Source organism: Rhodofomes roseus (genome assembly GCF_022264815.1).
Source record: "Rhodofomes roseus strain CIRM-BRFM 1785 chromosome Unknown C8Q71scaffold_10, whole genome shotgun sequence".
Lineage (NCBI taxonomy): Eukaryota > Fungi > Basidiomycota > Agaricomycetes > Polyporales > Fomitopsidaceae > Rhodofomes > Rhodofomes roseus.
In genome coordinates this window covers 202,404-216,322 of record NW_025952966.1, presented here as the reverse complement: position 1 = coordinate 216,322, position 13,919 = coordinate 202,404, and the positions used below count along the sequence as shown (strand labels likewise).

The 13,919-nt window shown below is 53.7% G+C and overlaps 2 protein-coding genes across 2 annotated transcripts; one reads left to right on the top strand and one right to left on the bottom strand.

The window, feature by feature from the left end:
• Positions 1 to 2,970: 2,970 nt before the first annotated feature.
• On the bottom strand, positions 2,971 to 9,794 carry C8Q71DRAFT_907439 (uncharacterized protein; the record flags this gene model as incomplete). Its single annotated transcript, XM_047928953.1, has 33 exons — positions 9,519 to 9,794; positions 9,085 to 9,466; positions 7,872 to 9,012; positions 7,755 to 7,818; positions 7,573 to 7,700; positions 7,381 to 7,516; positions 7,284 to 7,329; positions 7,176 to 7,230; positions 7,066 to 7,128; positions 6,976 to 7,016; positions 6,633 to 6,915; positions 6,469 to 6,578; positions 6,371 to 6,419; positions 6,233 to 6,320; positions 6,164 to 6,176; positions 5,963 to 6,115; positions 5,647 to 5,911; positions 5,425 to 5,593; positions 5,221 to 5,364; positions 5,106 to 5,167; positions 4,813 to 5,052; positions 4,659 to 4,761; positions 4,487 to 4,605; positions 4,370 to 4,433; positions 4,133 to 4,265; positions 4,021 to 4,084; positions 3,944 to 3,966; positions 3,765 to 3,890; positions 3,460 to 3,706; positions 3,393 to 3,407; positions 3,226 to 3,338; positions 3,151 to 3,174; positions 2,971 to 3,096 (listed from the first exon to the last, which is right to left on the bottom strand). Exons 1-33 carry the CDS (start codon positions 9,647 to 9,649, stop codon positions 2,971 to 2,973), a joined length of 4,920 nt encoding a protein of 1,639 aa, XP_047778770.1. The 5' UTR covers positions 9,650 to 9,794.
• Positions 9,795 to 11,949: 2,155 nt separating this feature from the next.
• On the top strand, positions 11,950 to 13,867 carry C8Q71DRAFT_758372 (uncharacterized protein). The gene is made up of 2 exons (XM_047923735.1): positions 11,950 to 12,873; positions 12,932 to 13,867. Exons 1-2 carry the CDS (start codon positions 11,994 to 11,996, stop codon positions 13,405 to 13,407), a joined length of 1,356 nt encoding a protein of 451 aa, XP_047778769.1. The 5' UTR covers positions 11,950 to 11,993; the 3' UTR covers positions 13,408 to 13,867.
• The last annotated feature ends 52 nt before the right edge of the window (positions 13,868 to 13,919 follow it).

Genomic DNA, 13,919 nt, shown 5'->3' with positions numbered 1-13,919 from the left:
AAAGGGGTCTAAGAATAAGTTTTACGCAGTGAAGATAGGCAGGCAGGGCCCTCAAGTTTACACGTCCTGGGAAGAGGTCGGTGGTAGATGCACGTTATCCGACACCATCGCTGAACTTCCTCGCTGAACTTCCTTATCCTGCATGTAGGCGAAGCAGAACGTGAGAGGTCTCCTCCGTGAAGCTATGGATGGCTGGTGAAACAGCGCTGCGAAAGGTCTCTAGGTATCCTGGGGCAGTACACAAGAGCTTCAACAGTCTGTCTGAGGCGCAGTCATGGCTCGGAACGACCCTTATTCATCATGATACGGGTAAGATGATTTACGTTCGGCAGATATGAGCCTCATAATTTCACATGAAGAACATGTCAACGAGGAGGCTGCGCAACCGAGGCCGGGTCATGCCCTCTCCTCGACCAGGGATAACGGACGAACTGCTAGGGCCCCAAAGATCCAGGATGAACCATCGGCGACAGTCGGCTCAGTGACGACGGCATCCATGGTCAAGGACATGTCCGAACCTAAAATCACTCTATCGCCCGAGCAGCATGCCGTACTGAATCTGGTCAAGTCTGGGCAGAATGTCTTCTTCACCGGATCTGCTGGTACGTGCAGGGATTCCGGGAACAGTGTCCTACAGCCTATCATGTTGAGCTTTAACCAGGTACGGGGAAATCTGTCCTTCTGCGCGAGATTATCCAACATTGCGGTGGCCGCCACTCAAACTCGTTGGCGATTACTGCCGCCACGGGGATTGCGGCTGTCAACATTGGCGGATGCACGTTGCATTCCTGGGCCGGAATTGGGCTCGGAAAGGAGAGTAAAGAACAGATTATTGGGAAACTCCTCGGTCATGACAAGTACTTAAGACACAAAGAGCGGTTCATGCCCGATGGGCAGAAGACTGATACCAGAGTCGTCTCAAGGTGGAAACAAGTAAAGACGCTTATAGTTGACGAGAGTGAGTGTCGAAGTCGTGACGAACTGACTTTGATTCACCAATGATCCTCGGTTGTAGTCTCGATGATCGATGGTGATCTCTTCGACAAACTAGTGGGTGTTATGCCTTCATCTCACTGCATACGCATGACATCAATTTCAGGAATTCATCGGTCGTGGAATACGGAGTAACCCTCGTCCTTTTGGCGGTATACAGGTACGCTCGCGTCCCTGATACGAACGCGGACTCATGCTCTAGACTGCAATAGCTCGTTTTGTCTGGCGATTTCTGCCAATTACCACCTGTACCGGACAGTGGTCAGCAATCAGCCAAGTTTGCCTTCGATGCGGATTCGTGGGGTGCTTGCGTTGGGCGGCCGGTCGTCCTCCGTCGTGTGTTCCGACAGAAAGACCAAGGCAAGGAATACGTCTGTACTCGATTTCACGCTCGCTAACGCACACTCATCATAGCTTTCGTCGACATGCTGAACTCTATGCGGTTCGGACACCTTACTCCAGAAACAATCGTTGAATTCAAGAAGCTCTCTCGCAAAGTGACCTACGATGACGGTATTGACCCCACTGACCTGTGCGTTAAATATTCCGCATCGTTGAGGTGGCATTCAAACACTGAACTCCAGGTTTCCGACGCGGCGAGAAGTTGAAATCGCCAATAACGCGCGTCTTGCACAGCTCCCCGACTCACCGCACAGGTATCTTGCCATCGATAGGTCAGGGAGGGATGGTAATGGCAATGAGATCACTGCGGAGAGGGCTCGAAATCTGCTGGACCGGCTGGTCGCGCCCAAAGAGCTTGTACTAAAGGTAACATCTCGATGTGATTGCTGTGATGTAGGCCCCGCTGATTGTTCTAGACCGGTGCTCAGGTCATGCTCATCAAGGTCAGTCGGCTTGCATGCGTCGGTGTTGGGCTTACTGAATCCTCGGCCTGTCAGAACCTCGTCCAAGGCGAGCTCGTAAACGGCTCCGTAGGGCGGGTAGTCGCCTTTAGCACCCCCCGCGATGCACATGCCCGTGGAGTGGACATCGCTCGGACACAGCTCGCCGACGGGAGCCGCGAGAAGATTTCTGAAGACGTGCTTGAGATTGACTACCAGTTCCCCATAGTCGATTTTCCTGCCAAAAGGCGCACGCTGTGTATCCCTGCTTCCTTCGAAGTCATCAATGGGGAGGGTAGAGTGGAGGCGGCGCGCGATCAGGTGCGAACGTGCAGCCTGCAGGCGAATCCACTCATGACATTGACTCATGGCTCCATTGGCACAGATACCGCTCATTTTGGCTTGGGCACTCAGCATTCACAAGTCTCAGGGGCAGACATTGGAACGTGTTCGCGTCAATCTCGGGCGTGTCTTCGAGAAGGGACAAGGTCCGTCATGACGCCATTTCTCGTCACTCATCAATGAACTCGGCCATTTGCAGCGTACGTTGCACTGTCCAGAGCGACGAGCATGAACACACTCGAGGTACACGGCTTCGATCCAACCAAGTATGTACACACGCTGTGTCCTGGTTGTCTAGGGCGTTGGCAGGCGAACTAACGATGTCGCAGGGTCGTTGCCCATCCAAGAGTACTCCAGTGGATGAGCCAGATGACGGGGGTTGACCCGCGGCTACAGGAGGAGGAGGAGCCTGAAGAAGACAGGGAATACTGGGACGAGTTCGATTACAATTGACCACCCGGCCGTGAGCCATTCCAAGCATCTCGAGTACAGAAGACAGATCGCGGCCCCGGGTCGTGATGTCGTGTTCAACTGTGCTCATGACATGCGTCCGGGCTTTCTCCTGAACGGGTCTTCCACGGATGATGACTTGATAATGTCATAATCGTTGTTGGCCTACTACCGTCTTGGACCAATCGCTTCTGACACTGTACTTTATACTCGTACTTATATATCGGACTGTATGTCTCCTTCATCTATCGTCATATAAAGATACAGATTCTGTCCGTGTCCCGAGCGACCGCTCTCAAAACTAGACTAAGTAAGTGAGCCATTAATCGAATTAGCACTCTTTTCATGAAGTGGATGCAGCCTTGTTTGCCATGGCATAAAGCGTGTCTTTGTCTCCGCTTTCGTCTACCAGCGCTTTGAGCATGCCTTTTGGTTCCTTGAGCAGCTCGCTAGGACTGCCAAATTCGACCTAGGAAGCTCATTCAAACGGGTCATCGGTAAAGGGGTCGATTTCATGACTTACAATACGGCCAGCATCCAAAACCATCTGCGTACGAGTTAGTCGCATGGAACACAGAACTGTATACATGTCACTCACAATCTTGTCTGCGTCCATGATCGTCTGTAAACGATGAGCAATCGTGAGCAGCGTGACACCCTTATCCAGTTCTCTTCGTAGAGATTCTTGAATCACGGTATCCGTTGCATAATCTGATGCAAGTGTCAGTAGATTGTACCTCTCTTCTTCTTAGTAAACAAATGCACCAATCGCAGACGTTGCTGAATGACCTCAGTCAGTAAACAAGGACTGAGATAGCGCAGGAAAACGGACCTTCATCGAGGATCAACAGCTTGCTTTGGCGAACAATGGCTCTCGCCAACGCAAGGATTTGTCGTTGACCGACTGATAGGTTGCCCCCGCCACTCGAGATTTGACTGTCAAGGGTGATTCGTCCTTCGTCCATCTCACTTTGCAAGTTGAAGAGCCCGGCGGCGCGCAGTGCGTCGTTTAGCACAGCATCATCATGTTGTTCGAATGGATCGAGATTTTGGCGAAGTGTACCACTGAGTAGCTCAGGCTAGTGAACCCCAACGGCGTGAGCTTGATAGTTGCGCGCGGAACTGGACTGTACATACCACTTGAGGTATGATCGTAATATTTGAACGCAAGGCGTCGAGATTGATCTCGTCGGTAGCCAGCCCATCATAGTATACTTTGCCTTCCGTGAGGATACATCGCAGCAGCGAAAGTGTCAGCGAACTCTGTATGGTCACGTATCAGTGGATGCACATATTGGCTAACTTGGTCCATTGACCTTGCCGCTACCCGTCCGACCCACTGCGACACAGCGTAAGCGCTTTGCACGGGTCCTTAATGAGGTTCTACACGTACCGATTCCAACACGCTCGCCTGACTTGACTTCGAAACACAGCTCGTGCAGGACACGAGGACCATCCTATGTCGAAAGTGAGACGATATTCGTCTGAGAATTCACCGAACTCACCGGAGAGTAACGAGCAGACAACTTGGTCACTTTCAAATCACCACTTGCAGGCCAGTATGCGGGGGGAATACCATCAACCGTCGGCTTTGGCTCTCGCTCAATGTGGACGTATTGCTCGATACGCTCCAAGCTGGGTAGATGTGAGAGGCAAAGACATGCACATGGTGCTCAAGACTTACCTGTTGCCTGTGGAGACGTGTCAGTACAGACAAAAAAGCTGACGGCAGGATATGCTACTCACCTGACACCTCGAACTCGTTGAAGATACGGACCCACCACAGAATCATGCCGCTGAAACCAACTGATGCGATATTCAGCGAAGCTGAGCGACTTCCGATACGACAGAGCACTGACCTGCCATGTTGAGAGAAAACCCGGTGTTGGATGCATTAAATGTGCCTCCGTACACAAGGTAAGCAGCAAGACCGGTAGAAAACAGGGCCCCCAAAGCATCTATACGGATGCAAATCCACCTGCCGTTTCATCTGAGTCAGCCGACACGTAGCCTTTATCAACTCGTACGCACCGGTTTAGGTTGTAAAAGGTACGAGCAGCAATGGTCCATCGATCGCTACGCGCGTACGACTCTGTCCTGAACGCATCCTGCGCCCCATATGCCCGAATCGAAGCTAAAGGGGGAGTCAACTGGAATAATGCTCGGCAGTTAAAAAATCACGCACTCAGTCCGGCAATAGCAGCACCGAAGTGCCCCAGAACGGGAGATCGTGCGTTACTCATTTCACGCTTCACCGACAGCTGCGCCTTCATGTAGACCTGTCCAAGCCACCCGCCAGCGATCGCTACAAATGCACCAGGGAAGAGGAAAATCGGGGACATGACAACGACGGCGGCGAGCTTGCACGCCATCGCCGCAGTCAATTCCACGACCGACCGGAAGTAGTCAGTGATAGGTCCATCGACTGTGATTGTAGTAAGTACACGCAGCCTATGTCTGATAGGTTAAGATGATGACCTGCTGCTATATCTTGTGTACACCGAGTGATGATACGAGATGTCGGCGTCATATCCAGCCACCTGGTAAGTCCGGCCATTAGTCGAAGACAAGTCTAAGGCAGGCTATCACTGACCTGAGAGTGGTTCCAAGGACAGATTGGACGAGCGATACATGTATAGAGCGTGAAGCCCTCAAAGCACCGTAAACGTAAACCATGTAACCGATACAGTAGGTGGTCGCCGAGCACAGCAGCAGGATGCCATACCCAGCTAAGTAGCTATTGGTCACACGATGTCAGGGTTGAACTTCGCATATCCCGAAAGAGATAGTTACTCACAAGGGCACGTTGACCTCAGAAGGATCATGCTCCTCGTACTGACGAGCCCATTGGCCAAGGAACCACGTCTCAAGTGTGTCGAATAGCTGGGACAACACGAGAGTACCTATGCATAGCAGCCAGAAAGTGAACTGGTGCGCGCCTCCGAGACTGGAGAAGAACATCTTCACTGCTCCGTCGTAAGCAACGTCGCTATCGACGACGAGAAACAAAGATACGCACACGCTGGCCAGCTGACATGCCCGACGGAGACTTCCTCGGACATAATTAACTTGCCGTCCGACTTCTCTGGCTCGTCGTTCGGTTGCTGATCGTCGACGGTGTGCTCGGCTTTCTCGATACCCTTGGTCTCCTCGTCGAGTTCCTTGGATAGTTCCTTATCTTTTGCCAACACCTTTGACAGGGTTCCCTGACCGGCGACCCGGCCGTCCGTACCGAGGGACACAACGAAATCGGCAATTGGACTGGCCATCGCCACATTGTGTGTCTGGATACATCGCTCAGCGTGACATGTTCAGAGGAGGGTTGTGATGCGTACCACCAATAGCACAGTCCGGCCACGAATGAGGTCTCCTTTGAAACATTTGTCCACTATCCACTTAGCAGTATGGACGTCAAGAGCGGCCAACACGTCGTCAAGGAGAAGAATCTCCGCGGATGAGTATACAGCACGAGCGAGCGTGATACGAGCCTAGATGTGGATCAGTTGTGTATGGGGGGAAGTCAAGAATTCGATTACCTTCTGGCCACCACTGAATGATAGTCTACGGTGAGCATAGAGGCAAATTAGCTGGATGGGCGACGTTACCTCAGAGTCAACCCCTTCTCGCCAACTTCAGTCTGATCTCCGGCCTCAAAGAGAGTGAGATCACGTGACAGGCCACATTGATCAATGACTGTCCTCCGTTGAGTCGCTCCTCCGGAACAGCGAGTTGAAGTGCCTTACCTTTGTTGTACCGCTCCTCATCATACGGGGCACCAAACAAGATGTTATCCTTTGAGATGATGAGCACGGCCAAACGCCTATGGAAGCGTGCATCCTACCTTGATGGTTTCATTCTGCACCCACGACTCTTGCGCTGCATACGCAACGCCACCAGTGCGAGGCAGGTGGTAGTACGAGTCAGGCCCCGATGGGATGTAGTGCATCTCACCTATACCCATGTTAGCTTTTCATTCTCGGAACTCCGATCCCTTATTGGACTCACCGAGCAGAGCCATCAAGAACGAGGTCTTTCCCGATCCCGTAGGTCCAACGATGAGGTTGACGTGTCCGCGCTTCAACTGTACTTCGTCATCGATACGAAGCACGAAGTTCCTCCGCGACCGGCCAGGTGTACCCGGCGACGCTGGCGTTGACAATCCGTGGCTCTCGTTCGTCCAAGTGAACGCAGCGTTGCGAACACCGATGATGTCATGAGTGACGAGTGTCTTGGGGATCAGGGCTTCGGCTTCATGAGAGTCCGCAGAGAATTCATCGAGCAGCTCGGTCTGAGAAAAGAACGCAACTATGAATGCGGTCGTTTTGTGGGAGTGAAATTGTGATCTTACCTTTTTGAGGAACTCATCCACACGGTCGAGAGACACCTTCGCTGTTGAGTGGAGTCAGACAAGGCCTTGAGACATCACGATTTTCAGTACCTCGGATGATGGCAGGGACGAGGGCAAAAACGCCTTGCAGAGTCTGCCTGAGCATATCAAAGACTGTAGACCGGTGAGCGAGATCATATAGACATGACGCAGAATCGTACCTGACATGGTTGAGAACACCGTCGACGCTGTCAGCTCCCTCTTCATGACCAGAGACTGAGAATACTACGTCAATATGGTTGTCAGCTAGGAGCCCGCACTTCACTGACATATGTTATGAACGTGACTATCATCGTTATCAATGGAATGATATAGCTGAGCGCAAATCAGCTCGCAATCAGCAGGGGGCGTAGCCAAAAGACGCACTTGAGATTTGCGTTGATGAGCCCTAGCATCCTATACCTCCATTGGTAGAACAGCTCGTGCTCGCGCTTGTCTGAGAGCTGTTGTACGACACGAGGCTCCCATCCGAATAGCTTGATCATGCGAATTACGTTCATTGCTATAGGATCAAGGGTTCGAGGCGCTCCTGCTGTTATGGAAGGGGAGGTCACTCACACTCCGTGACGCTCTGTACGCGATGATCCGTTGTCTTCATTTTCTCCACCTGGACGGTCTGAATCTTGCCGGCGACGTAGCCGGGGAGCGGGAACAGTAGCACCATCGTCGCCATACCGGCGAATGCGCTGCGTCGGTAGGCTCAGTACAGTATCTTATAACGAACCTGGATGAAGCCTCACCTCCAGCCGAGAATGGAATACAAGAACCATATGCAGAGGGAAAGCTGTAATGGGATTTCGATCACTTTCGGGCGGTGAGCCGAGCCAATCAAGCGCGCCATGTCAAAGTAAACTCACCGATGAACAAGAAGTCGCGTCCATTGATAAGATTGTCCAGATCCGTTGTGACCAGGTTGTTTATCTTGCCAACAAGATTTCCGCCCTTCGCCTCTTCGCTCTTCTTCGGCCCCTCCGTCTTACCTTCCCCCGCCTGGGAGAGTGCCTTGGACTTTCTCTTGCCCTTGGCAGTAGTTGAAGTCGAAGTGACGCTGATGGTGCTAGCGCGTACCGTCTCGTCTTCGCTGCCCGCCGGACTGTGGTTCTCGCCTTCAGTGGGGCTCTGCGAGGGCACACCCTCAGTCTCCGCGATGGACGCGTTGTCTGGCGTCCCGACGGCCGTGGTGACAGTGCTGCTCGCAGGCGAGTCGGGCACCTCAGCCTTCATGCGGATGCGCAGGGAGTGCTCGAAGAGAAGCTGCGTGATGATGCTCGTCGTGCGCACGAGCATGCGGGTAGTCGTGAAGATGTAACACTGCAGCGCGACCGAGCCAACCATCGGCCCAATGAACAGCCACGAAATCCACACCCACGGCCGTACGACCGCGCCCTCGCCGTCCGCCTCGAGGTAGCGCAAGAGATTCCTGATCCCGAGCGGACTCGCGAAGGCCGTGATAACCTGGATGGACAACGTGATCGCGAGCACTATGTACTCCGTGCGGAACACGGACATCAGCCCGAAGAACAGGTGCCGCTGGTTCTTCACTTGGAACGGGTCGAGGCGCTTGAAGCTGCGCTTGACGAGGTGCTTCGCGCTGTCGTAGTCGGCGAGCGGCGGGAGCCTGTCGAGTGGTAGGTGTGGGACCTTGTACGCCTCGATGACAGTCGGATCCATCCAGAGGAACAGCATCATCGAGAGCAGTGACGACGTCTGCTCTGGAATCGGCTTCCATGGGTCCTTGGGGTCAGCGGGTGTGTACTGGCGAGGAACAAGCAAGGGCACCGCCACACCGGCAACCGTGAGGAGAGCAAACTTCGCCCACAGCAGCCCGCCTTCTGCGCGATCTACTGGCTGAAGAGTGAAGGTGGCAAGCGGCCAGACGTCGCGGTAGACGAAGATAGCCCAAGTGAACGCAAGCACCAGAGCCAGGTGGTGCGTCGCGAGTTTAGCGGCGTTCGCGTTCACTATGACAGAGATCACACCGAGAATTGACGCATATGCCTATGAAGGGGGGGGGGGGGGAGGGGAGAAGCGTCAGCAGGAAAAACGTCCGCCCCCGCCGAGTCTACTCACATAGGCCAGACAAAGTGCAACGTGCGGCAGGGTGAGAGAGCCAAGAGGTGCAGAGCCTTCGTGAGCACTGACGACTGCAGTGAAGATGGACAAGGCAAGGAGGCCAAGTGTGCACAGGAGGCGGAGAACACGATAGGCGAAGATGACCGGACCACCATACTGAGCTGTGTATCGTGTAACGACAGATGAATGCTGCGGCTCCGTCGCGACATCGGCTGTGTCCTCTTCCTCTGTCCCATCCACCGAGTCCGCGTCCGAGGTCGCAAGTTTCTTGTATAACGTCTTCGCTGGTTCCGAACGCGCGACGAGCTGTGCGAACAACACGAGCAGCGAAGCTGTTGCCGCATACCCAGGGAATACAAGACTATCTGTGAAGACAGTACTGTGCGGAGAGGGGGGTGAGACATCTTTCGCGACGACATGGGGCGACGTACGTTGCACCCGCTAGCTGCGACACACTCGACGGAGTGAACGGCCTGGCGGAACTCGGGGCTTGTCCTAGATAGAATTGAGACGTATCCCAGGTCGACTGCCAGAGGCTGGCCAGATAGCCCTGACTTTCCATCGCCGGCCTACGAGAGGAATACAGCCACCAGAGAATAGCAGACGAGCTTGCGTCCCGGACCCAAGTGGGGTAGAGGCTATATAGATGAGCGCTTCGAGTCAGCGTCGGGCCAACGTCGGGCGCCCTGATCAGTCTCGGAGTAAACGATGATCCTGGCAGCTGCACGCGGCTCATTATCGCAACGGGTTAAATAATCGTTGTGATGCCGGACGTGCACCTGAATTGTAAGAATGGCAAGATTGCATACTGTATATCATCGTAGACAATTCCTGGATTTTGGAGGGGGAGATGGGTCGCAGCCCTCATGCGGACGCTGGCTGCCAGTGATTTGCAGATTGACCTCAGCGTATCCGACTTTCTCGGAGAACCAACCAGATCTAGTGGCCCGATCGCCACATGTGCGCGTTCCTGCGGAGTCGCACTCGTCTGCACGCAGCACTCGTCCCACACGGTCATCTTTGCCACTGGCATTGCCACTACCACTGTCACCAGCGTCCTCCCGAGTTGTGTGATACGAAAGTAGGTCCACGGTTGGCTTGCGCACATTTGTTCCTGACATTCGACTTGTCCTGGTGCAGCATGCCCCGCCAACTACCGCTCGAACTGCATAGCCGCATACTCGAACACTTGGGAGACGAACCACGGCGACAAAGCCTTCGGATGTGTAGCTTGGTCTGCCGTGCATGGGTCCCGCTCGCGCGTCGCCACCTCTTTCGCAAGCTCACCCTCTGATGGCAATCGGACAACATTGCAAGGCTATCGGCGGCTATAGAGGCATTGTCGTCCATTGGAATCGCAATGCATGTCCGCGAGTTGACCTTGCGACTCTTCGACAACGGCCATGCGAATTGGCCCCCAGCCAATCAACTCCTTCGAGGTTTCGTCAATATCAAGTCCTTGAAAATTCGATTCGCGAACTGTGAGTGGCAAAGTGTGGATGATGTCGCAGCACGGTCACCCCAGCAAACTGCGAGCGCGTCTCTCTGCGCCGCCGTCGCTTCCCTCTCCCCAGCCCCGACTCTCAGGAAACTATGGCTTGACGGCATCACCTTCAAATCTGAAGACGATCTCTTACACCTGCTCGCCGCCTTTCCCAAGCTCTCCGACGTCCGACTGGAGGGCATGGAGATAACTCAGGATATCTCAGCCATCGGTGACGAAGCATACCGCACACGTATTGAAAGTCTACACGTCGATTGCTATGACTATGTTCCTTCTTTCATGCAATTTGTGCGGAGGCTGCTGCCCCCCCCCCCCCCCCCCCTATCAAACTGCGTCTTCGAAGGATCAGTTGGGACCTCGATACTAAACTCAACCCTGGGTACCCGCACGCGGTGTCTGATGTCGCCGTCCTGCTGGACTCGATCCGCGTCTCGAGCGACGTTTTGGAAGCGTGTGAGATCAACTTCGACCATGCCAGTAAGTCTCCTATCTCTTCGACTTCAACACATCTCATGCGAAATATTGCAGACTGGCTTCATCACCTCAACATATCGTCTCTTACACGGTTGGCTAGTCTGACCCTCGGTCTATCCACCTGCAACATCGATCATCCCGACTACCCGAACAAATTCGATTATCTCCCGGAATTCCTTGCCACGCTCGACGCTCCTCACCTACGTCGACTACAATTGTTATTTTCCCTTATGACCTTCGAGCCTCGGTCGAGTTTGCTAAACTTCCCTTGGCCACAGCTCGACAACGCCCTCATCTCATTACACAAGAGATACCCGACCCTCGAGCTTAGTCTTCGGGTCCAAGTAATGCTACGGCCATACGAGGTACTTGATGTGTTCCAGATGCTCGTTGATCAGCTCCCGACTCGGTGGCCAGCGCAGTGCCGGTTAGCGTGGAGGTATATCCGAGGCTCGCGCTGGGTCATGTCTGACGTCGAGGAGCTGCCTGCGCAGTACCATATGCTCTATGACCAACCTGCAGAAGAATGCCCATCGTACGAACCGTCAAAAGTGACGGTCATAATCCGTTACAATGCAGATATCGAATATGATTATTCCATTCAATATAAAGATCTATTTCAAGCGGTACCACAGTCAATGGGACATCAAGTAATATGCACTGGCAACAACTTCATCTTTCGAGTCTTCTTCATGGTATCGTGGTATCGTCGATTGTGAGCTGAGTTTGTCGTTCCCAGCTCGCCAGCGGTCAACTGAGTCGTCGGAAGCTTCTCAATCATGATATATGATATTTCAATTAGCCACGCGCGGCGCACGGGTACGTAAGTACTATGTTACTGTAGTCGCGGTCGACTCAGGGTCGACTATATAAGTAGGTACGGGCGTACGGTCGTCGCGCGCGCCACCGGACAACGCCATTTTGTCTCATGTCATTACCACCACTGCACTTGCAACTGCCGCTTGAGCTACACGAATACATAGTCGACTATCTCCACGATGACCGTGTCGCTCTCAGAGCTTGCAGTCTTACATCCCAAAGCTGGCTTCCCGTCACCAGACTGCACCTCTTCGGGTGTATCTGCCTCAGGCGGGTACCGGACTGCCTCCGCTTCCTCAATGCCCTGGAGACCTCCGCGTTCACTCACACCAGAATCGCTGACTACGTACGGGACCTCCGACTGCCCGGCATGGCGTTCGTGAGCGGGAACCGAGGCGAACGGAAAGGGCAGCGTTTGGAGCTGGTGCGCCATATACTGCGCGGCCTGCGCAACCTCACTTGCCTGCGGGTGTACGCCTTCGAATGGATGGGTTTCATCGACCTGCTGCGCGCGGAGACAGGCGTTGGGAGCTTGCGCGAGGCATTGGCTGCGTTCTTTCCATTCCCGGACCTCAGGGAGCTCCTCATCGACAACCTTGTCTTACGTTCGTCGCAAGAACTCACGCTACTCATATCCCTCTTTCCGCGACTCTCCCGGCTGGACTTGCAGATGATCATACAGCCTATGGTACCCGAGGACTCTAGGACGGAGCCCAGCGATGAAATCGAGGACCTGCGGCATTGCGTCGGTGCACTCGGCACAGGCATTCGGACGTTGGTAGCGGACTTCAATACTAGCTCGCCAGCAATTCTCGGCCAAATCGTGGGCTCCTTGCTGTTGCCTCCGTTCGAAGTCAGCTTCAGTCGAATCACATGGGACAGCTGTATAATCGAGCGACGACAAATCGACGATACGTCCCTTCTGAAGGAGGTCTTGGGGAGGTCGGAGACGGCTTTGGAATCCCTGAAGGTGCAATGCCCAGAAGACAGTGAGTCGTTGCCTTTCATGTGAGGCAACTCGATTGACCTGTATTGCTGGAATGCTAGCATGGCTGGTGGACCTCGATCTCTCACGTTATCACCGACTCACGACCTTGACCTTTGTCTTCCGCTGGGAGGTCGATGAACCATTTTTCGCCGCGTTGCCCACCTTCGTTTCTGGGCTTCCTTCCGGCCAGCTGCGCGACATTCACCTGCATTTCGAAATCGATGACACTTCTGATGATTGGAATTACGTTGATTGGCCTCGTCTCGACCAGGCCCTTGCGTCTGTTCACAAGGGGTGTCCCTTGTTGACTATCACCTTCCACTTCTACAGCATCGTCATGCCTGCGGGCAGAGGGAAACCTGATTTCATTCAGCCTCTGAAGACGCGACTGGTGCGAACACTGACGGCGGGGATGCGCGTCGGGGTGGTATCCTCCACAATGGTGATCCGTCCGCTAGACGACGACAGCATCGGGCCGCTCGAGCCGCTCTCGATGGGATTCACGATTGAACCTGAGGAGCATCACTGGCTGTAACCAAGATAGCCGAGAGGTCTGCTGAGTTTCGTATAGGCACTTGTGAGTATCTGTGACCTCGGTAAACTATGCTCACGGACTGGTATTCTCTATAGCTTGCTCGTGCAGACTTACAGAGTCTGTCATAACAACGTGGATGACCCTGTGTGGCGCATATCGTTTCGAAATTTGGTCCGAACGTAACGGATAGTTATAGACCCGCAGATGTCGGTCTGATTCTTGCACTACTCGTATACGTAGTACACCGTATCTCTTGTCAGTACTAGTACGTTCCCCATAATATACTTACAGACGTCGGACACAACTTCAGAAGCGTACTACATAAGTATGATGCATGGAGTCGAACCTTACAGTTTCTCGGTAGAACCCAAGGTCGTCTGAGTCGTTGCAAACAAGCAAGTATTGCACTCAATTGCACTGCATCAACGCGTTCTCGGGATTCGGAGACGCGTGTGGTGGGCGATCGGAGTGCGTCACCCGCTTGCGGTGCCATACATATATGGTGCACGTGG